Source organism: Rhinoraja longicauda, chromosome 12 (genome assembly GCF_053455715.1).
Source record: "Rhinoraja longicauda isolate Sanriku21f chromosome 12, sRhiLon1.1, whole genome shotgun sequence".
Taxonomy (NCBI): domain Eukaryota; kingdom Metazoa; phylum Chordata; class Chondrichthyes; order Rajiformes; family Arhynchobatidae; genus Rhinoraja; species Rhinoraja longicauda.
This window is the reverse complement of record NC_135964.1, coordinates 37,064,035-37,090,361: the sequence shown is the minus strand read 5'-3', so window position 1 is coordinate 37,090,361 and position 26,327 is coordinate 37,064,035. Positions and strand designations below refer to the sequence as shown.

Sequence of the window (26,327 nt, the reverse complement as noted above, 5' to 3'; positions counted from 1 at the left end):
TATTTTCTACATCTGAGATCTTGGCTAAATCAGTGGAAGTACTGCAGCCAGTTCTAACCCCTGAACTATAACTTGCCATTCTCTGGAACGCTGAGTTCCTCCAGCACTTTGTTCTTTGTTTAAGATTCCAACATCTGCAGTCTCTAGTGTCTCCCACCGTTCCCCAATATCCAGTGTTGGGAAAAACACTAACAACATGAATCGCAATGGGGTTCCAGTGTCCTTACTGATTTTTGGGAAAAGCAACACAAAAATCAATGGGACTTCTGTTGAATTGTAAGACTATCCCATAAAATTACAAAAGTATATTCATAAGGAAATAGAGACAGCCTGTTCTAGAAGGGTTCCGTTCGAAATCGTCTCCTATCCATTCCCTCCACAGATGCAATCTGATCCACTGAGGTCCTCCAGCACTTTGTATTTTTCAGAAAGAAATATGCGAATGTCATATAGAAATTGTCTGGACTTAATCTGAAAGTGCTTGGTGCAGAAGTTAAATGGAAAGGATATCTCTGCACTGAACCCTCATCTTGAAAATGTCATTCCCCTTAAAAACTGTAGATGTTAATGAAAGAGTAACACTTGCAGCAATGTTGTCTTCAGTGGTTCTCTTGGATTTTTATTCCTAGATACTCTCAACCTCTCCATGAAGAGATAGCTTTACACAAACACCTGAAGCATCGGAATATTGTCCAGTACCTTGGTTCCATTTCGGAAAATGGCTACATCAAGATCTTTATGGAGCAAGTACCAGGAGGTGGGCACATTGAATCGTAACTTGTACGCAAGCTTAGTGAGTACTATTCCCAGCACTCTACTGCCAATAGAAACTCTAAATTAAGCTTCACTAAGGCCAAGCTCATCTGGTTTATATCCAATAGGCGCAAATGGAGAAAGGCTCTGAGTTGAGGGACTTGGATATCCAAGGAACAAATCTCCCCAAGAGCTAGTCTACAGGCACTAAAGGACGAACTTAATCTCAAGGGGCTGGAATACAAAAGTGAGGCGGTTTAACCGATCAACTGCAGCATTCAATGTTGAACAATGGGGGCAATTGTTGACAGTCAATAGACAATCGACAATAGGTGCAGGAGTAGGCCATTCGGCCCTTCGAGCCAGCACCACCATTCAATGTGATCATGGCTGATCATTCTCAATCAGTACCCCGTTCCTGCCTTCTCCCCATACCCCCTCTGCTATCCTTAAGAGCTCTATCTAGCTCTCTCTTGAATGCATTCAGAGAATTGGCCTCCACTGCCCTCTGAGGCAGAGAATTCCACAGATTCACAACTCTCTGACTGAAAAAGTTTTTCCTCATCTCCGTTCTAAATGGCCTACCCCTTATTCTTAAACTGTGGCCCCTGGTTCTGGACTCCCCCAACATTGGGAACATGTTTCCTGCCTCTAACGTGTCCAACCGCTTAAAATTTTTATATGTTTCGATAAGATCCCCTCTCATCCTTCTAAATTCCAGTGTATACAAGCCTAGTCGCTCCAGTCTTTCAACATATGACAGTCCCGCCATTCTGGGAATTAACCTAATGAACCTAGGCTACACGCCCTCAATAGCAAGAATATCCTTCAGGTGGATGAGGGTTGAGATGCAGGACGGTGATTGACTTTGCCAGAAATGGAAGTGGGACCAGAAAACGGCTTAAACTACAGTTTATATGGCCATGTGCTCCAAACCCCTCCAAGGAGGCAGGCTACTAATTGTAAAATTTAAATTGGACTTTATCAAAGAAACGAATGGCAACATTTCTCCTCTGCTAAAATGGAAGTGTGTTCCAGGCTTTTCAAGAGTGGCCATCCAGAGGACGTTGGGAAGGTTGGATGGTGATTCATCAGGCTAATTATCACGCATGATCATGCGGTAGTTACAATTGCTTGCTTACCTGCTATCTAAATGATATGCTGATTGACGTGGTGCTCCATCAGCCATTTAAGATTAACCTCGGCCGAATAATAATCAAATAACTAGAAAGATATGACGGCATGAAAATCAACAAAAAATCCCTGCAAAAGTGCCTAAAATCTGAAACAAAATGCTAGAAACATTTGCATCTCCAGAGATGTTGCCTGTCCCACTAAGTTACTCCAGCATTTTGTGTCTATCTTCACCTCGTGTTTACTGAATTCTCATTCCACTCTGTGTAGGAAGGAACTGCAGGTGCTGATTTAAACTGAAGATGGACACAGAGAGCTGGAGTGACTCGGTGGGTCGGGCGGCTTCTCTGGAGAGAAGGAATGGGTGACGTTTTGGGTCGAGACCGTTCTTCAGACTGAGGAATGAGTCTGAAGAAAGGTCTCGATCCAAAGCGTCACCCATTCCTTCTCTCCAGAGATGCTGCCTGTCCTGCTGAGATACTCCAGCATTTTGTGTCTATCTTCGCTAGAAACACTCAGCAGGTCAGGCAAAATCAGTGAAAGGCAAAACAGAGTTAATGTTTCAGGTCAATGACCTTGAAATAAGTGACAAAAATAAACCAGTTCTGGACTTGGGTCCTGGACCAGTTATCTGGAAACATGAGTTTGTGTCGCAGATAAGGAACTTAAATGCAAGTAATTAAATAAATCTAGAATCGGTGATTGTATTAATGATTTAATTAAAGATTTTATTAATGTCCTTCAAGGGCCATTTTCTGGGGTTTGTGTGACTCCAGAGCCATCAGTACTATGCAGTGACCTGACAATCCACAAGCCCATGCTGATCAGCAATCTCTGTATACTAGCACTATCCTACACCCCTGGGACAATTTTTGCAATTTAGCTGAGCCAATTAATGTACAGACCTGTACATCTTTACAGTGTGGGAGAAAACTAGAGAAAACCCACGCGGTCACGGGGAGAATGTACAAACTCCATACACTCAGCACCCGTAGTCAGGATCGAACCCGGACCACTGGTGCTGTCAGGCTGCAACTCCACCGTTGTGCCACTGCGCTGCCGCTGTCCTAGATAATGAATATGTCTGCCCACAATAGGCAGGGAAAATGGTTCCTAAAGTGGGTTAGCTCACTTTAGAGCATTTAAGCTCTGAGCCAGCCCAGCCCAACCCACCCAAGCCCAAGGTAGTAATATTCATGCGCCGCCTTATCAAAGTTTTCATAGTCAGGACCTTCTTGGCTTATGCTAGATAACCTGCCACTACTCCCAGTCATCTATTTTCCACTTTAACTGGGGCTGAAATCAAGTTCCTTCTATCCATGCTCAATTTGAGGACCAACACAAAAATACCTGCTGCGGGGGAAGTCCAAAGTCAACGGTTTGTTCACAATTCACACTCTGAATATCAGCAGGAGAGATATAATCTATTATGGATTCTGTTCATACTTATAATGTTGCTTCAGTCACAAGCTTATTGCCACAGGCACATGAGGGGCATCAAGTGCTGAGATGAGTTGTTACCCTCGACATGACTGTCAATGTAAAAAACAGACATAAAGTGCTGGCGTTACTCAGCGATCTTTGGAGATGTGCCCGAATCCCGACCCGAGAAGTCACCTATCGATGCTCTCCAGAGATGTTGTTTGACCCGCATGAGTTACTCCAGCACTTTGTACTTTTTTTTGTAAACCGGCATCCACACTTCCATGTTTCTACGTGACTATCAACGTGTAACTTCCATTATTATAATAGGTTGCTGGACTTCCACACCCTGTCTTTTAAATTCAGGAGCAGGGTTTGTGGTGGTAGTCACGGCAAGATCCTCATTGTCGATCTGTCGGTAACTGATACCAAAGGCATAGATACACTGACTGCTTTCATTGAGCTTGACAGAGGTTCCATGACGGTTCCACCGAGGAATTAGATGGAAGAGTGCCAACAACACAAGGTCTCTTTCCCAAACATTGAGCATTATGTTATGTAACTGGATGTATACGTAATCCCATCTGAATTCCTTGGAAGACTGTCATTATTATTTGGAAGCAGCAGGCCAAATGTCAATGGCAGCTGAATGGCTTTGATATCTAACAATAGTAACACACATCGTCATCGTGCTAGGATATTTCTGTACGATGGCAGATCCAATAGATCTTCACCGAAGAGGATGCTGTAAATTCCTCCACAGAGCAGAAGGCAAGAAAGAGTCTTTGATCTTAAACATCAAATCTGTTTCTCTTTCCACGGATGTTGCCTGATCTGCTGAGTGTTGCCAGCATTTTCTATTCTCACTTAAGGCAGGAAAGCCGTAGGACATGCTAGAAGTAGATAAAGAGGAGACGCATCTCTGATTGTGGGCACTAAAACTCTTCATCCTCACTGGTCTATTTAAGGCAGCAAGGGTTTGAAACTGCAGTACAGTCTCTCGGCATAGCCCTCTCAACCTCCATTAGTATCATAATCATGCCAGTGGATGGAAGGGCCCTGAAAGATTTATTATCGAGGAAAACAAACCTAGTCTATCCTGTTTCTCCTCATAACTGAAATGCTCCATTCCAGGCTACATCCTGATGAATCTCCTCTGCACCCTCTGCAAAGCAGTCACATCCTTATAGTGTGGTGACCTGTATGTAGTGCAGTGCAATGTTTTATCGAGGTGTACCACTTGCTTGCTCTTATTTTCTGTACCTTGGCTGATGAAGGTAAGTATACCACATGCCTTCTTCATCACTTTATCTACTTCCCCTTAAAGGATTCTTGGAATTTTACACCAAGATCCTTCTGTTCCTCAGTACTCCTTTGGGTCCTAACACTCTTGGTATAAATCCTACCTTTTTTTTGGTTCCCACAAAGTCCATCACCACACAGTTATCAGGATTAAATTACATCAGCCATTGCTCTTCCCATTTTATCAACAGATTAATATCATCATGTGCTCTCAATGATCCTCCTCACCAACATAAACACAACCTATTTTTGAGTCGTCTGCAAATTTAATTATCATAGCTCTCACATTCATATCAATCTTTAATGTATATAAGAAACGGTACGAGCGCCAATTCTTCTGAATCACAAAAACAATCCTTCATCATCAATCTTCCACTATCAAGCTTATTTTAGATCCAATTTGCCATCTTTCACTGGATCTCAGAGGCTTTAACCTTTGGACCAATCCCCCATTGAGGACTTTGTCAAAGAACTTACTGAGGTCCATGCAGACTAGACTAGTTTAGTTTAGTTTATTGTCACATATACCGAACAGAAAGACAATGCATGATCACAATTGAGCCATTTACAGTGTATAGATACATGATGAGGGAATAATGTTTAGTGCAAGGTAAAGCCAACAAAGTCTGATCAAGGATAGTCCAAGGGTCGCTAAAGAGGTAGATAGTAGTTCAGCACTATTCTTTGGTGGTGGTGGGATGATTCAGTTGTGGGATGTGATAGGATGACTACATAAATGCATTGGCCTCCAATACATTTTTCTACCTCTTCAAAAAAAAACCAATTAAGTAAGTCATATTGGATCTCCCCCAATGAAGTCATGCTCACCAGCTTTGAATCCCTGCCCTCTCAAGTGCATTTGTGGGGAAGAGAAAGAGTTAGTATTTTAGCTGGAATATTATTTGTTAGAACTGGCCACTGTGATAAATGGTCTTTGATCTGAACACAATCTCTGCCTTTCTCTATATATTCATCTATTATTTTCTTATGGCACAGAAAGAGCCTGCCACTTCTCAGCCGTCCCACTAGTCCCATCGCTCCACTTAATACCCTAAAATCTATTCTCTCTCACATATCCATCTACCCTCCCCCTGGTTGGCCTGACTATTCCTACCCTCTACACCAAGAGGTAAGTTGTAATAAACTGTTAACCTACCGGAATATCTTTGGGATGTGTAAGGAAATTGGAGCACCCTGCATGGTCACAGGGAAAATGTGTTAATCCCATACAAATGGCACTCAAGGTTGCTGGAGCTGTGTGGCCGCAGCCTTAGCTCCTGCATCAGTGGTGCAGATACTGCCAGCCCCGTTGATGATAAGATCGAGACAAAGGAACAGAATGGAACCATTCGGCCCATCAAGTACGCTCTGCCATTCGATCATGGCTGATCTATATTTCACCCTCCATCCATTCTCCTGCCTTCTCCCCATAACCTTTGATGCCCTTAATAATCAAGAACCTATTAATCTCCGCTTTAAAAATACCCAATGACTTCACCTCCACAGCTGTCTGTGGCATTGAATTCCACAGATTCAACACTCTGACTAAGGACGTTCCTCCTCATCTCCATTCTGAAGCCAAGTCCTTTGGTCCTAGACTCTTCACATTCAAGTTATCTGGGCCTTTCATTATTCAGTAGGTTTCTATGACATCCCCCCCCCCCCCCCCCCCCCCCCCCCCTCATTCCTCTAAACTCAAGCGAGTACAGGCCCAGGACCATCAAACGCCTATCATACGTTAACCCAACCCTGGGACCATTCTTGTCAACCTCCTCTTGACTCTCTCCAATGCTAACACATCCTTCCTTGGATATTAAGCCCAAAACTAATCTCTGCTCATACTGTTGATGATCTGACCAGAACAGCAGCTCAATACTCTGACAGTGGGATGGCACTGGGGAGAAAGGCATCAAAGGTTGCTGGAACTAGGTGCAAAATCTCACCTTGTTCTAAAATACATTTTTAACAAATATATATGGCTCTCTGTAAATTTCATAATATATCTAACTATGTACAGTAGCACATACAAATCATAGGCTGTTTCTAATCAGAAATATTGGAATTGGGATTTATGAGGAAAGTGCAACTGATTAGTGTGTAAGAAGGAACTGCAGATGTTGGTTTACTCCGAAGGTAGGCACAAAATGCTAGAGTAACTCAGAGGGTCAGGCAGCATCTCTGGAGAAAAGGAATAGGTGACGTTTCGGGTTGGGACCAGTCTGATGAAAGGTCTCGACCCGAAACGTCACGTATTTCTTTCCTCCAGAGATGCTGCCTGACCCACTGAGTTATTCCAGCATTGTGTGTCTACCTTCGGTGCAGCAAGTCAGTCTTGTTACAGGCTGTTGTATTCTGTACAGTTGTTTCTGCACTGCATGTGGAAAGGCTAGAGAACAGGTTGTGACAAGCGGGCTGTTCCTGGCATTAACAAGTTTGCTGCAGTTTCTCATCTCATTGTCGCCTTCTACCAGCTTTGGGTCACAAGGGTAATCCTCAACAGCAAATATCTGGCTGAATTTCCTATGCCATTCAAAGCCATTTTGGAAATGATCGCAAGTGCAATTTACTCCAGATTAAATCTACATTTAAACATCTAGTGCTGAACAAGAAACAGTGTTATGTGATCCAATTTCTTAGCACTGTACCCATTTAGCCAAGACAAAGTAGAGACAATGGTGTTGCCCGTTAAAAAGGCCAGGCTTTCTTACTATGTGTTGGAAAGAACTGATGCTGGCTTAGAGCTCTGTTAGCACAGATGGCAAATTAAGTTATGTGGTTTTTTTTCCATGAGTATTTCACTGAAAAGTTAAATTAAAATGTATAAAGTTGCTACAATTGCCCAGCACCACATAACTGTTAAATTCATGTTTTAAGATGAGCTTCACAAAAATTCTAGCCATCGAATACAATTAGGTTTAAATTATTTGGAAATGGAATTACTTTTAACCATTCCCTTTCTGCAATATTCTGAACTGGATGTAATTATATCTGGTGCTGATAGAGATTATGTTAGCATGCTGGAAAAGGGGCCCTGATTTTTTAATGAACTGGAACAGAACCATGACAGCAAGGAAAGAGGCTATTTGGCTTATCGAGTCTGTCATCTCCCTACTGGAGCAGTCCAGTAATTCCCAGCTGTAAATCATTCCCCATAATCCTGCTCTATTTTGAACTCCAATCATTTATTCCATTGCCTCTAAAGTTCACGGAGTCCGTTCCTGGGTTATGAACGCCTGAATTCTGCACACGCGTATGAACTCACGAGCTTCTACAATACTAAATTCAAAAGTCGGACATGTACATGCATTGATTCCTACGTAGGACAGTTTCTTCTCTCCACTTTGAGTAATTGTTCTTTCCTCGGAGGCTAATGTGCTTTTAATACCATTAATTTAAATACTGTGGAGATCTGGTTACCGTATCGAGTGATATTTTGTGTTTGGACAAAATCGATTTCTTGGCATTTGTAAAATGGAACCCGTTCATTTCCCGCATTCGCTGTATTAAGGAAGATTTTCCATTTCACTCAGTCCAGATCCTTCATAATTTTAAACACATTTGTCAAATCATCCCTCCTCCCTCGTTCCATTCCACCAAATTTATCTCCAGGGCCTTTACCTTTCTATATGCAGTCACCTGAGATGAATTTTCTAAATACAGAAAATGCTGGAAACTTTCAGCATATCAGGCAGCATCTATAGGTAGGGAAAAATAGAGTTAATGTTTAAGATCAATGGCTTTTATCAGAATTGGAAGCTGATGAACAAGCACAAGATTCTTCTAGTAACCAAACTAGTCCTTTACAAAGGCTCAACACTTTTATTCTATTTATATATCTGCTCAATGTGCTGTATTTATAAAGTCTGTGATCTTACATGATTTTTGAAAATCTCCTTCAATCTGTTCTGCGGCCTTCAATCGTCTGTGCACCTTTCACAATTGTATCCTACATATTATGTTGCCTTTACTTATTCTTTCTACCAAAATATATTGCACTGCACTTGTCTCTGTTAAATTGCAGCAGCCTTGTTTTGTTCTGGTCACCCAGCTATAGGAAGAACACCTTTGGTTTGGAAAGGGTGCAAAAGAGATTCAGCAGGATGTTACCTGGGCTTGCGGGCTTGAGTTGTAGGGAGCGTTTGGATACGATGGGATTTATTTTCTTTGGAGCACGAGAGGCCAAGGTTGGGACATTATTGAGGTGTACAAGATCATGAGGGACATAGATAAAGTGAACAAACACTCAGTCTTTTTCTCAGGGTAGAGGATTCTAAAATTAAAGGCTTAAGATGAGAGGAGAGAGATTTAAGAGGGATCTCAGAGGCAATGTTTTTACTCTGAGAGTAGACTGTATTTGGAATGAATATATGAATGAATATATGAATAAATGAATATTATTATTATTATTATTATGTGTTGTCAGCGGAAGCTTTAGGAGCAGATAAAATTGTGACTCTTAAAAGGCATTTGAGCAGATATATCAATAGGAAGGGTTGAGAAGGCTAGGGGCCAAATAGAGGCAAATAGGACCAGCAAAGTATACCAACATGGTCGGCAAGTGCAAGGTGGGCCAAAGGGCCTGTTCCTGGGCTGTATGGCTCTGACTACCATTCCATCATTGTGCTATCATCCATTTGAAGTCTATTACTACTTTCAAGTTTTGGGACATATGCACATTTTCAAATGGAGTCCTGTGCACACAAGTGCTAGAAACTGAGGGTTAGCCTGTTTAATCCCAAAGCTGCACATTATTTAACAGCGGGACATAAAGAGGTTTTAGCTTGTGCTTAGGAGACATAACGGGAGAATGGGTATTAATGAATCAACAGGAGACATAGAACAATACAGCAGGAGCTGCACACTCAGCTCTGGTGGGGGAAATCACAATTTATTCACTCAACTTTGCATTGGATTGGATTGGAGGACTGTCTTTAAACTGACCCAGAGAACAATGGAATGAAAAAGAAACCTCAGTAGAAGTAAGAATAGGTGGAGCTTGAAACACTGCAGGTCAGGGAGAGGGTTTAGGGAACAGTCTTTCACTTGAGCAGGATGAGTCCGAGATGGATGGCTGAACAAATGGAAATAGTCCAAAAATATTTATTGCCCGTCCTGCAATATTCCATCCTGGATATAATTACAACTAGTCTGGCGGAACTTGTATTGGCAATATGCTGAATATGAAACTTTTTGTTAATACAATAATATAATACAATACAATATATCTTTATTGTCATTGTACCCAGGGGTACAACGAGATTGGGAATGCGCCTCCCATACGATGCAATAATTTAAGTAATTAACAGCAACCCAACGAAACGAAACAATTGTAACAGTTTTTAGACAGGGTAAAGTGCAAGTTGATCTATGCGTTGTGGCCATCCGGCCACATTACAGCAAAGAAGGGGGCAAATCACCCCAATGAGCTTACATCAACCCTCTGTTGGAGCAACAGTCAGTTGCAGTTCCAGCACAACTCCTGTATAAAGGTACAATGAATTGAAAAATACACAAAATATAACATTGCTTCAAGGATAAGGATACACGTTGATGACTGTTAGGAATAGTGTGAACAATCTTGATTACTGATCTGATGGCCAAGGCCAGACAGATTTCAGAAGCCACTGGTGGTTTTCTGGATAAATGAATTGCTCATTTCAGGAAAAAATAGCTCTGGATGCAGTCTTGATTTGTGTATTGGAATTAAAGAGCTGCATTGAAGTGCATAAGTTAACATTGTTTATGACATATGTTTTTGTTCTTTGCAGGGAGCCTTTCTGCACTCATCAAATCAAAATGGGGTCCTTTGAAAGATAATGTGTCTACCATTGTGTTTTACACCAGACAGATACTGGAGGGCCTATGCTATCTTCATGAGAACCAGATTGTGCACCGAGACATAAAGGTGACAGGTTTGAATTGGCCTAATTCTGAGTTCAAATCAGATGTAATACTTAAGTAAAAGACATTAAGAGGAGAAAAGATGGGTCACTGATGATTTTATAATCTACACTTGAATTTTGAGGAAGATGCTATGAGGTTGCAGGGTGACTTGAACAGGTTGTGTGAATGGGCGGATGCATGGCAGATGCAGATTAATGTGGATAAGTGTGAGGTTATCCACTTTGGTGGTAAGAATAAGAAGGCAGATTATTATCTGAATGGTGTCAAGTTAGGAAAAGGGGACGTACAACGAGATCTGGGTGTCCTAGTGCATCAGTCACTGAAAGGAAGCATGCAGGTACAGCAGGCAGTGAAGAAAGCCAATGGAATGTTGGCCTTCATAACAAGAGGAGTTGAGTATAGGAGCAAAGAGGTCCTTCTGCAGTTGTATAGGGCCCTAGTGAGACCACACCTGGAGTACTGTGTGCAGTTTTGGTCTCCAAATTTGAGAAAGGATATTCTTGCTATTGAGGACGTGCAGCCTAGGTTTACTAGGTTAATTCCCGGAATGGCGGGACTGTCATATGTTGAAAGACTGGAGCGGCTAGGCTTGTATACACTGGAATTTAGAAGGATGAGAGGGGATCATATTGAAACATATAAAATTATTAAGGGGTTAGACACGTTAGAGGCAGGAAACATGTTCCCAATGTTAGGGGAGTCCAGAACCAGGGGCCACAGTTTAAGAATAAGGGGTAGGCCATTTAGAACGGAGATGAGGAAAAACTTTTTCAGTCAGAGAGTTGTAAATCTGTGGAATTCACTGCCACGGAAGGCAGTGGAGGCCAATTCTCCGAATGCATTTAAGAGAGAGCTAGATAGAGCTCTTAAGGATAGCGGAGTCAGGGGGTATGGGGAGAAGGCAGGAACGGGGTACTGATTGAGAATGATCAGCCATGATCACATTGAATGGTGGTGCTGGCTCGAAGGGCCGAATGGCCTATTCCTGCACCTATTGTCTATAGTCTATTGTCTATAGTCTATTGTCTATAAGATATAAATAGACCAAGACATGCCGATTACTTGGGTGGCCTGAATCGAGATGTTTATCCTTACTCTGTTGCTGGTGTCGATAGTCTATTCTGCATTGGCTTAAAGGCTGCAGGGAGGTTTCCATTCAGTTTTTGGGTTCAGATTCTTCTTTTAAGCTTTAAGTTCTGCCACCGAGAATGGAATTAAATTCGCTGCAGAAAGCTGCAGAGTGGGTCCCTCTATGGGCTGTCTGCAGATGCAGTTAAAGTCTTTAAAGTGGCTGCAGGAGTGTCGGAGATCAGCAATTGAAAGCCAATGTCAACACTGTGCGATGTGTTAAGGCATTGCAGTACCTTGCCAAGGTGAAGGCAGATATGACTTTTTTACGAGAGTATGGGCTGCCACTGTTCTGCAGGTATTGGAGGTGATGGCGATGGTGTCCCTCCTCCGACCACTGGCGGTAGGTACTCACCACTGCTGACAGGGAGCACCCCACAAGACTTGCCGTTTCAGAGATGCTCTGACCCAGTCGTCTGGCCATAACAATTTGGCCCTTGTCAAAGTCACTCAGGTCTTTACTCCTGCCCATTTCTCCTGCATCGAACACATCAATTTCAAGAACTGACTGTTCACTTGCTACCTAATATATCCCACCCCTTGACAAGTGCCATTGTAACAAGATAATCAATGTTATTGACTTTGCCTGTCAGTGGTCATAATGTTTTGGCTGATCGGTGTATTTTAGAGGCACCTGATAATGTACAGTATTATTTTCATCATCATATTACCAATGCATCATATCAGCTGTTAAGTAGACAATGATACTCTGTATAATGTCTATCTCTGTATCTGTTTAATTACATATTTATAAAAGTTGTGACAGCATTTGACATGTATTGATTGGCACAATGGTTAATTAGCAAAAGATTTTGCTAGAGCTCCAGAATCCTCTGCTTTGAACAGCAGAACATACTGTGGGATAATTTAAAGCTTAAGGGCTCAGATGGATCTTTAAATAAGGATGCAAAGGAAATAGAGAAAGACAAACAAAATGCCAGATCAACCATCAAGTTTAGTTGTTTTGGGAAGGAACTGCAGATGCTGATCTAAACCAAAGATGGACACAAAAAGCTGGAGTAACTCAGTGGGTCACACAGCATCTCAGGAGAAATGGAATAGGTGATGCTGAAGAGGGGTCTCGACCTGAAACGTCATCTATTCCCTTTCTCCAGAGATGCTGTGTGTCCCACTGAGTTACTCCAGCTTTTTGTGTCTATCAAGATTAGTTTATTACTTTCACTGAGGTACAGTGAAAAGCTTTTTGGTGCAAGCTATCCAGTCAGCGAAAAGACTTTACATTGATAGAATGTAGAGATCAATTGTAGCCAAAGAAATTGCTAAAGCCTGCTCCGTTCTCCACAGGACTGTACTCTCAGTAGTATCAATATCAATAGTAAATATTGTCGACCGTTTGGTTTATGCAGAATTGTGCTAGAAGAGTCACTTCCCTAACGTTAGTATTACTGACTACCTAGTCTAATTTCCTTCCCAATTCTTTTGGAAGCTATGAAGATCTTTGTCCTTACAGGGAGACAATGTCCTTGTGAACACATATAGTGGTGTGGTGAAGATTTCAGATTTTGGAACGTCGAAGCGATTGGCAGGAGTGAACCCTTGTGCCGAAACATTTGCAGGTAAGTGCCACATTTGGTTTAGTTTTAGTTTAGTTCAGAGATACAGCGCAGAAACAGGCACTTTGGCCCTTCAATGATCATCATGGAACTTTTTTTTACATGTGTTTTTTTGTCTAACAAACTACCTAGGCACATTACAGTACATGGCTCCTGAGATTCTGGACAAGGGTCCCCGTGGTTATGCTGCCCCAGCTGATATTTGGTCTCTGGGTTGTACTATCATTGAAATGGCAACTGGCAAACCTCCCTTCTACGAATTAGGGGAGCCTGAAGTTGCTATGTTCAAGGTAAGATTGCTCTTGTGTCTCTTTGCCATTACAAAGTATGCCGTCATTGTAAAAGTCAAACTGTGATAATCTGGCACCCTCGGGAATTTGGTGCTGGACTGTCAGATATTCCAGATCATTTAATATTATTTCTATTCATGCTTTTACTTCATTTCCTTTTATAAATGTCACACAGAAGGATAATAAATCTTTCGCTGAACTAAATAGGTTTAAAATGCGCAGAAAACGTGCAGTGATGCAGCAGGGTGGCGCAGTGGTAGAGCTGCTGCCTTTCAACGCCAAGACCTGGGTTCGATCCTGACTCCGGGCACTGTCTGTGTGGAGTTTGTGCATTCACCCTGTGACCACCTGGGTTTTATAGACAATAGAAAATAGGTGCAGGAGAAGGCCATTCGGCCCTTCGAGCCAGCACCGCCATTCAATGTGATCATGGCTGATCATTCTCAATCAGTACCCCGTTCCTGCCTTCTCCCCATACCCCCTGACTCCGCTATCCTTAAGAGCTCTATCTAGCTCTCTCTTGAATGTATTCAGAGAATTGGCCTCCACTGCCCTCTGAGGCAGAGAATTCCACAGATTCACAACTCTCTGACTAAAAAAGTTTTTCCTCATCTCTGTTCTAAATGGTCTACCCCTTATACTTAAACTGTGGCCTCTGGTTCTGGACTCCCCCAACATTGGGAACATGTTTCCTGCCTCTAACGTGTCCAACCCCTTAATAATTTTATACGTTTCGATAAGATCCCCTCTCATCCTTCTAAATTCCAGTGTATACAAACCTAGTCGCTCCAGTCTTTCAACATATGACAGTCCCGCCATTCCGGGAATTAACGTAGTAAACCTACGCTGCACGCTGGGTGCTCCAGTTAGTTAAGATGGGTTTCTTCAACAGGTTGGGATGTTTAAGATCCATCCTGAGATCCCAGAATCGATGCCAGCAGATGCGAAGTCCTTCGCTCTGCACTGCTTTGAGCCTGATCCTTTGAAGCGAGCTACAGCCGCCGAGCTGCTGAAGGACCCCTTCCTCAGGAAGACCCACAGGTGCAAGAAGAATAAAATTGCCTTCAAGCTAACGGGTGAGCCTTGCAAATCATCAGAGGTCCAAACCATTTAGAGAAGGGAGTAACCGTGATGATATAGTTAAATAAGGGGATCCGCATTCGGGAGAGGATGGACAGAAACCAATAGAAAATTGCAAGGATGGAAATGGTCCCCTGACATTGAGAGCAGAGCATCTGTTAAATGGAAGATAGGAAAGGGTGGCGTTTTGGGTCGAGACCCTTCTTCAGACTGAAAAAGGATCTTGACCCGAAACGTCACCCATTCCTTCTCTCCAGAGATGCTGCTTGTCCCCCTGAGTTACGCCAGCATTTTGTGCCCATCTTCAGTTTAAACCAGCATCTGCAGTTCCTTCATATACACTCTGTTAAATGGAACTAGACTCCAGTATTGGGTATGGGCTTTGTTGCTTTCGATTATTACAGTTAATATTAATGGTCTGAAAATTAAGCCTGGTCCAGTGTAGCGAGCTGAGTGCTGGGAAAAAGGAATTTAATGCCTGCACCCACTAAGGTGAACTATGAAGCAAACTGTCCTGAAGGGCAATGGTCACCATGGAGATCACATGTTTCTCTTCTCCTTTGCGGTGTAGAGTACAGTCGAAACATCTCTCTTCCCATCTTAGATGAAAACCGGGGTAGCAGTGGCAGTGACCACGGGTCAATGTCACCGGACTTCGACACCAAGCACGATGTGTTCTTCGAGAAAAACGGGAGACCAAATTCGGACCATCTGACCAGGGCTCTGGGGTCTCCTTTACTGAGGTTAGAAGCAAGACAAATTTTACTTGCCATTTTTTGCCTTTGCTCAGATGTTCTGGAGAAATGTCACCGTGGTGACAGACTGAAACATTCTGCCAGGGGGCAGATTGGTGGTGTAAATGCCACAGTACTTCATTGTATGCCCAGCAACAAGGAAGCAGATGCAGAATAGTTAATTGCTTTTGACATTTCTTCAGAAGTAGAAGGGGCACAGCACCTATTTTGTCCAGTTGAAGAGTCTATTTGTTACAATGCACTAGAATGAAGCAATGAGATTCTTGCTGCTACTTTACAGGAACTTCAACACAACATATAAATATACAATAATACAATAACGTTTTCACAAAACCTGCTCCTGATTCAAGACATTAACAATTATTAATCTTTCCAAATAGATAGCGAAGGAGCCAGAAAAGAGATTTAAAATAAGTTGAATTATTTTGAAAACTGCTCCCTTTTAAAAAAAACAATTCTTGGGTTTGATTTCTCAACCAGAAGAATACAGAAGCGGAAGAGACAATGTAAAAAGTACAATGAGCTCTGCATAGATTCAAGGCTGAATGTATAAAATCATTAGGCATGTGTTAGAATGGAAACTATATCCAATGGGTGAAGCTTCTGTGCCTGTCCAGGTTTTCCCAGGAATGCAAGTCATTCTTGAGTTCAAAAGGAGCTCCTCGGGTGTCTTCTTTACTGAAGTATTCAGGACTGCATCAAAGAATAACAGTTCCATTCCTTGTTAGGTTTCTATCTGCAGCCTGCTCTCACTCTAGAGGATGGTACACTTTTCGTGAATGAGTTGACAGTGGTCACGTGCCTATTATCAACAAGTTTTCTTGTGATCGGATAAAGAACCTTGATTGTCAAAGCAGTTGAATGAATGACACTTTATCGTCACAGGTAGCTAGGGCACCTAGGTACAGTGAAATACTTTGTTTTGCATACAACCTCGGCAGTACACAGGTATCGCCATGTGTCTGGTGCTGACAAAGTAACAAAGTACTGAACAGTCAAGTCAATTTTATTTGTATAGCACATTTAAAAACAACCCACGTTGACCAAAGTGCTGTACATCAGTTCAGGTACTAAGAATGAACATACAATGGCACCCAAACATAACAGCACATACATAAACAGTTTACAGCGCCCCCTCAGAGGGCCTCAAACGCTAGGGAGTAGAAATAGGTTTTGAGCCTGAACTTAAAGGAGTCGATGGAGGGGGCAGTTCTGATGGGGAGAGGGATGCTGTTCCACAGTCTCGGAGCTGCAACCGCAAAAGCACGGTCACCCCTGAGCTTAAGCCTAGACCGCGGGATAGTGAGTAGCCCCAAATCGGCCGACCTCAGGGACCTGGAGATAGAGTGGTGTACCTGGAAATAGAGTTCTATGTACTGCCTGCCCGTCACACATGGCAACAGGCCAAGAGTATTTAAATTCCTCTTGGGCAAGCTGCCATTTTGCCCATTCACTACCCACAGCAAAAACATGGATCATGGTCCCACAACGTATGTATGTATGCCTTTTAACGGTTTGATGCTTTTGGGCGTGATGTGGGATGCAATTTGAGTGTGAGAAGTTTTGTGTGGAGTTTGCACATTTGGAATCGGAAGGCGTGTAACTGCACAGCTGAGTCTATATAATTTATGCCTTTGATTCGATTCATTCCCTTCATAAATCAAATTTTTATGTTGTGCATGAGATACACTTAGAAAGCCAAAAGTTTCCACTTGCCAATTGCATTTATTTTAAGAACCTAACAGAGTAGTAAAGGTTGAGCTATAAGTAGAAGATGGTTTCATTTCCAAGAAAATATGGAATCCAATTTTGCATTAAAATAGACAGTTGTGAAGACCTTTCACTTCAAATCAATGTTGATTAACAAGGTGCCTGATTACTTCAATCAGTCAATCCCATTTGTCTGTTGCATAGACTTGCCTGGTTTCAGCAGTGATTTAAATTGATGTTTTATTGATCCAGCTCTCCCTTGAGGAATTACATCTGCAAAACGGCTTTTCTCATGTGGTAGTAGCAAAACAAATTGAATATTAATCTCATGCCAATAATCCAGGCCAAACCTCGTGTAATAGTGTGGCCATTATACGCTATAACTGAAAGCATAGAAATAATGCCAACCAAAATCACAATAGAGCTATTACCTATTATTCTTCAAGACCCCAACATTTTTGCTCTATTAGTATGGGTGTCAGGGGTTATGGGGAGAAGGCGGAAGAATGGGGTTAGGAGGGAGAGATAGATTAGCCATGATTGAATGGCGGAGTAGACTTGATGGGCCGAATGGCGTAATTCTGATCCCATCACTTATGACCTTATGAGCGATTACTTAATGCTACGTTTTGCCTGTTACTGTCATTGTTACACCAACCCCAACATTAGAGTAGATGGTTGTACCACATTTCTATTTCTTATACTCACTGTTTCTGGCACACCAGTGTGTTGGTTGTGCTTTCCTAACCCTGATGAGAATGCCTGCATTTTCTTTTGACCACCCAGTATCAGACCGTGCACTTGCCAGCTCTGCCCTGCTGCTCTCTGCACAGATACTTATCTGTCAATGGCCAATGGGTCTTGAATTCACTTCTAAGATCTCTTCTCTCTTGTTAGCGCCCACCTAAACTTTGACGTTGATTGGTTAGCCTATAGGTATCATCTCTAGCTTTTTTTTGTGTCACTTTTTTTTGTCTGATACCTCGCAATGATTGTTTTTACTATGATGAACATCTTACATCATGTATGTGTTGTTCATCAACTTAAATGTTGGCATAACCTACATTTATTTGAGATTCGGCATTGATCACGACCTCATTTGTCGGATAAATGGCATTCTGTTCCTAAAATATCTGGTTCCTCGAAGTTGCTTACTAACCAAAATGTTCAATGATACAGTCTGCCTGATGAGACTTCTTCCACGGAAGATCGGAGCAGTCCCGTTTCCTCTGACGAGATAGACACAAGCCTCTTCCTGCTAAAGAAAGACAGCAAACGCAGATCCATTCTCTACAAAATTTTGAATGCGGACCAGGATCGGGTTGTTTCCAACTTGCTAGAAAGCCTGCAGCAGGTAAGCTAGAAATATATATATATATATAGCATACTGAGAATATCATGGCACAACGTCGCCACAAGTGCTGGTTCTGCCTCCTAGCTCAAGTGGTTCCACATGTGATCCAGCCCAAGGCTGGATTTTGCCTGATCTCCCTGGATCCATGTCAGTTAATCTTGGGTGGTCCTGGTCATTCCCATGTTCCAAAGACGTCCTGGTCAGTGAATTAGTTGGTGACAGTAAATTGCCCGTCAAGTGGGCAGTGGTCGGACAATTGGAGTGGAGCTGACGGATATGTGAGAGAGAAATGGGTGAGGGAAAGGGTGAGGGAAAGGGGTTGACTGGATACAATAGACAACAGGTGCAGGAGTAGGCCATTCAATGTGGTCATGGCTGATCATTCTCTGGGAGCTAGCATGGGCTCCCGTGCTGTAAGGTAATATGAGAAAAATAGGTTTGAATGACCTATTTTTGTTAATACTGTTTAGAATATTTTGACAGTAAGCCCTGACAGTTACCCCTCATGTTGGCCAGTTAAATCAAGTGACCAGACTCCATTTTTTAATGTGAATTATGATATAATGAGCAATGAAACTGTTGAAAATTGAAGCACTTTTCTATCCTGCTGTGGAATGTCAGCAATGAGTATTTTCATATTAAGAGCAACATGGTCGACACTTCGTTTGCTCTCTCCCAAGAATGTTCCTGCCACCAAAACACCCAAAACTAAATCAGTAGCAAATACTTTCAGCAACATTCATCCTGTGTAAAATACTATTGAGCAATAGCTTTTTGCAGTGGACCATGTGCAGTAGTTTCTGGTGAATGAACTTCACTGACCGCAAACACGTGGGTTAAATTAAATTAAATTACGTGGGTTAAATTCAATTCAATTAAAACAATATGGCATGATTGCATTACTGCTAAGATAATGACCTGTCAGGTGCCCTGTTTGTTGTTTACTGTTTTCTTCACTCAATTTTATTTTCCCTTCAGTTTTAAATTTACCAGTCACTCCCACCAGTTTCCCCGCATATATTTAACACTTTGCTTGTTTTACATTGCAGGGGCACGAAGAGCTAAAGCTATCGGTTGACCACCTGAAGCAGATAATCGGCATCCTGCGGGATTTCATTCGCATCCCCGAGCGGAGAGTGATGGCCAACACCATCTCCAAACTCAAATTGGACTTGGATTTTGACAGCATCTCCATAAACCAGTTTCAGTTGGTTTTGTTTGGGTTTCAGGATGCAGTAAGTTCTGTGACAATAATGCAAACAGCAAGAGAGGAATACATCGGTAGATGCACAGAGTCTCTTGCCCAGTGTAGGTGAATCGAGGACCAGAGGGCATAGGTTCACGGTGAAGGGGAAACTATTTAATAGGAATTTGAGGGGGGACTTTTTCACACAAAGGTTAGTGGGTGTACGGAACAAGCAGCCAGAGGGGGTAGTTGAGGCAGGGACTCTCCCAACATTTAAGAAACAGTTAAATGGGTACATGGGACAGGTTTGGAGGCATATGGACCGAACGCCGGCAGGTGGGACTAGTGTAGCGGGGACATGTTGGCCATTGTGAGCAAGTTGTGCCGAAGGGCCAGTTTCCATGCTGTACCACTCTGACTCTATTTAGTTTGGCCTAATCAGAAACAACTGGAAACGTGTGACATGCAATGACCTTCGGGAATGTCTTTTGAGCTGAACCAGTGCTCATCAAATGGAATTGAAGGAGGACGGTGTGGGAGCCATTTACGCTTAATTTAGCTACTGTCATTGTATTATGGCTATGTTTAATATTTCTAGTTTCGGTCTTTTTTGCATGCTTGTGGGTGTGATTTGATACGTAATGGGGAGTGTCCGTAAGGGAGGAGGCTAGTGTAGCGACAGAGATTGTGGGTCAGTTTAGTCTCGGAGGATGGAGATAATACCGTTTTTTACCACACTGACATCTGCCACACTCACGACTGCCACACTCACGACTGCCACACTCACGACTGCCACACTCACGACTGCCACACTCGGGCCAGCTACACTCACAAGGACCACACAGTAATGACTACACGATTTTTACTGTATTGTTTGAAGAAGAAACAGTTGATAAGAACGAAAAGTTATGAATTACTCGTCTGATTTGCGCTACATTAATAAAGACCAATTAATCAAGAAACAGCATTTGGAAGATTCATTTTTGATATCTCAGAGTGTGGTGTGTGAGTAAGCTATACCTCCATTCCATCCCCGAGCAGTAATGGCTATCGAAGTTGGACTTTGATAAGGTATAGAAACTGCCTTTACATTAGAGTAAAAAACTTTTCTCTGAATGGAGCCATAGAGTAAAAAACTTCTCTGAATGGACTAGACAGTTTCGTGACAAAATTTATCCGGATCGATCTGCACTAAGCCAGGGATTTCAAAATTAATTCTATTAATTGGTAAGGAATCAAACGAGACTCAGCGAGCTCATGGTTCAACAAAATCTTTCTTCCACCTTACCCCCAATGGAAATTCCTAAATATGATGGTGATCCTTTACAATATGAACCTTTCATAGTAGCGTTTGAAGATGGAGTTGAAATGAAAACTACAAGTCACAGAGATAGCTTACGATTTCTGGAGCAATACACAAACGGATATTCTTAGCAGCTTGTTAAGAGTTGTCGACATTTGCCTGCGGATGAGGGCTATCAAATGGCAAGAGAGTTGCTTGAAGAGCATTTTGGTAACAAACAGATTGCTAAGGCATACATGATAAAGGCCTTTGCTTGGTCAGTTATCAAGGTGGAAATGTGAAGGCTTTGCATGAGTTTGCGATATTTCTTGGGGGTTGTTATAATTCAATGAGAAATAGCATCCACATGGAAGAAATGAATGTTGGTAGTAATATGAAGGCTATCATTCTAAAACTGCCCTATAGGCTTAGAGAAAAGTGGAGAGATAAAGCAGGCCTGATACAGGAGGTTGACGATAGAGAGGCCATGCTTCCTGACCTGGTGAATTTCATGAAAAGAGTACGGTTAATGTCAAACCTACGCCATGGGAATATTCAAGATCCTAAACCAGCAACTGTCAAAGACTCTACCTTTACTAAAACCAAGGGAAGATCAGGACCTAAGGAAAGCAGTTTTGCTGCTGCCGTAATACCCGTAGAAATGAAGGACGGAATAAAAAAGGATGTATCTACCGTTAAACCACAAGGGTTTTGTTTTTCATGTAATGAAGTTGGTCACACTACAAGATGGTGTCGAAAATTCAAGAAAAAGGAATATAAAGATAAGATTGACTTCTTGAAGGAGAAAGGAATCTGTTATGGATGTCTGAAGAAAGGACACATGGTTAAAGACTGCAGGAATCGGATAACGTAATATATGCAAACAAGATCATCCTGAATTGTTTCACATTGAACAGAGGAATACGGACAAGAAGCCGGAGTAAATGGAATATAAGGAGAAGCCAGCTACAAGTGATGTTGTTGCCTCACCTCAGTTAAATGCGCATATTGGGGCTGGGGTAGAAACCTGTATTTTCTCCAACTTACCAGTACAGGTAAGGAGTAGCAAGTGGAATACAGTGTTGCAAACATATGCATTTTTGGACAGTGGAAGTTCAGCTACCTTATGCACAGAAAGCTTGATGAGAAGGCTGGACATTACAGGAGAAAAGGTTAAGCTTCTCTTGAACACCATGTATGGTCAGAAATGCTACGATAGTTATTGTAATGGTAGTTTCTATACCTTCTCAAAGTCCAACTTTGATAGCCATTACTGCCTGGGGATGGAATGGAGGTATAGCTTACGCACACACCGCACTCTGAGATAACAAAAACTAATCTTCCAAACGCTGTTTCTTGACTAATTGGTCTTTATTAAAGTAGCAGAAATCAAACGAGTAATTCATAACTTTTTGGTCTTATCAACTGTTTCTTCTTCAAACAATACAGTAAAAATCATGTAGTCGTTACCGTGTGGTCCTTGTGAGTGTAGCTGGCGCGAGTGTGGCAGTCGTGAGTGTGGCAGACGTGAGCGTGGTAAAACACTGTATTCTCTCCATCCTCCGAGACTAAACTGACCCACAATCTCTGTCTCTACGCTAGCCTCCTCCCATGTAGACACTCCCCATTACGTATCAAATCTCACCCACAAGCATGCAAAAAAGACAGAAACTAGAAATATTAAACATAGCCATAATACAATGACAGTAACTAAATTAGGCGTAAATGGCTCCTACACACCGGCCCCTAATTGTTCTGCATATATATCGAACCAATTACCAATTGATGCCAAAAGGAGCTATAAAAGCTTAATATTGATCAAAAACAAAAGTAATATGCATTATATATTGGCATTCAAACTTCTTTAGCGATTCTTCGCTCTTCTCCTTCACCTTCTAGAAGCAGACATATCTTGGTTATCGGTCTTACCAAGATGTTGTCCTTAGTCCGAAGTCGTACAGTACACACAAAACCTTTAATGTCTGACAAGATTTCCAGTATCGTTTTACAGATTCGACAACATGTGATTTCTTCCTCCATGTTCATGAATATGTCGTAACAGCAATGTTGAAATATGAAAGTCCTTCGAGAGAATAATAGGATGCTTAGCTTCTTCAGGCATCGCTAGTTTATTTAGGCGACCACCTACTCTCAGGTCCTTTATCCAGTATCAGGTCAAGCCTGTATAAATGACTACTTCTTTTAACACCATGTTCACCAGCATGTAATGCTGATAGCTCTTCCTTATATTCTTGTCTTTGACAGAAAGAGATAACTGCATTTTCCACCTTAAAAAGATCATCCGGACATAAACACTGTCCCCGTTATGATACCTTAAAAACTTGCATCTCTCTGTCAACCTTTTCTTTCAGCTTGCCAGGATCTGTTTTAAAGCTACTCGTAGCAGCCCGAGTTTCCTTTCTCTTACGAGTTCACTGCAAAAGCATTGTTTTTAATTTAGGAAACCAAGCCACCACAGTCTTCAACGTATTCCATGATGAGAAATGGGTAATTAAATAGTTTGTTGAATCCAATGGGTCCTTAATAATGGCGTTCACTAAGATGTCTTGCTTGATCTCCGGATCATTAGCAGAGATCTCAGTTTCCAGGTTAAACTTTGGCCATTCTCGGTCTGGTTTACAGAGAAACTCTGGCCCATTGATCCATCTCCAGAGGCTTCATCTGCAGGATTTTCCTTGGAATTAATATACTTCCACTGTGATACATTAGTAGCATCCCTTATAAAAGAAATCCTGTTTGCGATAAATGTTAGGAAGCGTTTGTTTTCATTGTTGATGTACTTAAGCACTGTCATGCTATCAGTCCAGAAGGTAGCTTCCTCCAGCTTAAGCTGCAGTTCTTTTTGCAGCAATATGTCAATTCTGACAGCTAAGACTGCAGCTGCAAGCTCCATTCTAGGAATCGTCATTTGCTTCAATGGTGCCACTCTGGCCTTTCCCATTAAGAATGCAGCATGTACTTCATTGTTATCATTTTCCAGTCTCAGATATGAAGCAGTACCGTAACCACTTTCACTTGCGTCAGAAAAGTGATGCAGCGGTGCAAATTTGATTCGACCAAAGTTTGTAGGCTTCATACACCGGTCCACTTTGAACTCCGAGATCTTCGAACAACTCTGTCCATCGCTGAGAGAAGATTTGTGTTATACACTCATCCCATCCAAGTTTCTTCTTACAGAGATCCTGCAAAATTAACTTGGCTGGTAGTGTAAATGGTGCAAGAAATCCCAAAGGGTCGTAAACAGAACCAATCACAGACAGGATGCCCCGTCTTGTACATGGTCGATCCTGAATCGAGATTCTGAACTTGAACACATCTGTTTCGACGCACCAGTGCAATCCCAGTGCTCTCTCCATGGGCAGATTGTCTTTGTCCAAATCCAACTCCCGGGTCTCCTTGGCTCTGTTATCTAGTGGAACGGTTTCCAATACAGCACGGCTCTTGCTAATCCATTTCGATAGCATGAATCCTCCCTTGTTGCAGAGGGAAGTCAAATGTTTTACCATTTGAATTGCGTCTTGTTCCGTAGACATGGATTTTAAACAATCGTCCACATAGAAATTGCTCTTTACTGTGTTTGTCACTTCTTCAGAAAAATTAGCTTTATTGTCCTCAGCGGTTTTCCTCAATGCAAAGTTTGCACAACTTGGCGATGACACTGCTCCAAAGAGATGTACCTTCATCCGGTATTCAACGAGATCTTGTAATGCATCTCCATCCGGCCACCATAGGAATCGCAAGTAGTCGACATGTTTTTCCGATACCTTCACCTGATGAAACATTACCTTGATATCCGCCATCAAAGCTCTTGTCTGAATCTGATGAGAACTCCGATGAGTGAGTTTGTTAAGTCTGGACCCTGCAGCAATTGACAGTTAAATGATTTACCCTTGAAAACCACAGCACAGTTGAAGACCACTCTTAAAGTTCCTTTCTTTGAATGATACACCCCATGGTGTGGGATATATCAAAGCTCTCCATCACTTCGATTCAGCTGGTCTTCTAGCACCTTTTTGGCATAACCATTATCAATCATCTCTGTGAGGAAAGATGTATATTCATCATGAAATTTCGTATTCTTGCCAAACTTGCGTTTCAGATTCTGAATGTGTTCTGCAATGCAATGGTTATTCGGCAGACTAACACTTTCTTGTTTAAAAGGTAAGTCTAGGCAATAGTGTCCTTCTATCATCTTTACTGAGTGATTCATAATTTCCAAATTTTTTACTTCTTCTCTGGACATTTCTTCTAATTCCTTGCTGGTTCTTTCATTGAAGTCGTGGTTATATTGCTTGGTCAACAACTCCTCTAGATATACAATAGATAGTCGATTGATGGCAGCAGCAGTATAGTTATTCCTTTTCCTGCCTTTGTTGTTCCTTCTCAAGGAGCCATAGATAACCCATCCAAGTATGGTTCTCACAGCAAACGGTCCATCTCCTTGACTTGTAACAACTTTTCTAGTTTCTAATGCCTTCAAAGCATTCGTTCCGATAAGTAGGTCGATATCAGAATTTATTTTAGGTATCTTGACATCCTTCAAGTAAGGCCATTTTTTCCAAGTCTTCTTGCTTAGGTATATTTGGATGAGAGACGGGTATAGTCTCTTGTGTAAATACATCAGATATTTGTATTAAATTGTCTTCCTCCAAACTAGATATTTCCATACTTGTGATATGATAACTGTAGGAGCCATTTACGCTTAATTTAGTTACTGTCATTGTATTATGGCTATGTTTAATATCTCTAGTTTCTGTCTTTTTGCATGCTTGTGGGTGTGATTTGATACGTAATGGGGAGTGTCCACATGGGAGGAGGCTAGCGTAGAGACAGAGATTGTGGGTCAGTTTAGTCTCGGAGGATGGAGAGAATACAGTTTTTTACCACACACGTCTGCCACACTCACGACTGCCACAATAACGACTGCCACACTCGCGCCAACTACACTCACAAGGACCACATGGTAACGACGACATGATTTTTACTATATTGTTTGAAGAAGAAACAGTTGATAAGAACAAAAAGTTATGAATTACTCGTTTGATTTGTGCTACATTAATAAAGACCAATTAATCAAGAAACAGCATTTGGAAGATTAGTTTTTGTTATCTCAGAGTGCGGTGTGTGCGTAAGCTATACCTCCATTCCATCCCCGAGCAGTAATGGCTATCGAAGTTGGACTTTGAGAAGGTATAGAAACTGCCATTACAGACGGAGTTGCCTGTCTTTTGCTGAGGACCAGGAGTTTTAGAGCAGGTAGGGTCCTTGAAATTGCCCACATGCAACTTTTGAGTTTGATGTTGAAACGCAGCAAGGAAAGAACAATCATGCAGAAACTAGTTGAGGATTTGATCCTTGATTGACTGAAATATTGAACACAAGAGTTTCAATTCAAGATGTTGATGGATAGATACTTGGCTACAACAGATCAA

The 26,327-nt window shown here is 41.9% G+C and overlaps 1 protein-coding gene across 1 annotated transcript in view; it reads left to right on the top strand.

The window, feature by feature from the left end:
- The window catches only part of map3k15 (mitogen-activated protein kinase kinase kinase 15), an 87,839-nt gene that overhangs the window by 49,006 nt on the left and 12,506 nt on the right, over positions 1 to 26,327 (top strand). The window contains exons 15-22 of the mRNA XM_078408742.1: positions 630 to 757; positions 10,380 to 10,516; positions 13,115 to 13,220; positions 13,350 to 13,507; positions 14,400 to 14,583; positions 15,159 to 15,330; positions 18,232 to 18,406; positions 19,456 to 19,641. Of these exons, the coding sequence (XP_078264868.1) occupies positions 630 to 757; positions 10,380 to 10,516; positions 13,115 to 13,220; positions 13,350 to 13,507; positions 14,400 to 14,583; positions 15,159 to 15,330; positions 18,232 to 18,406; positions 19,456 to 19,641 (1,246 nt within the window). The remainder of the gene's footprint in view (positions 1 to 629; positions 758 to 10,379; positions 10,517 to 13,114; positions 13,221 to 13,349; positions 13,508 to 14,399; positions 14,584 to 15,158; positions 15,331 to 18,231; positions 18,407 to 19,455; positions 19,642 to 26,327) is intronic.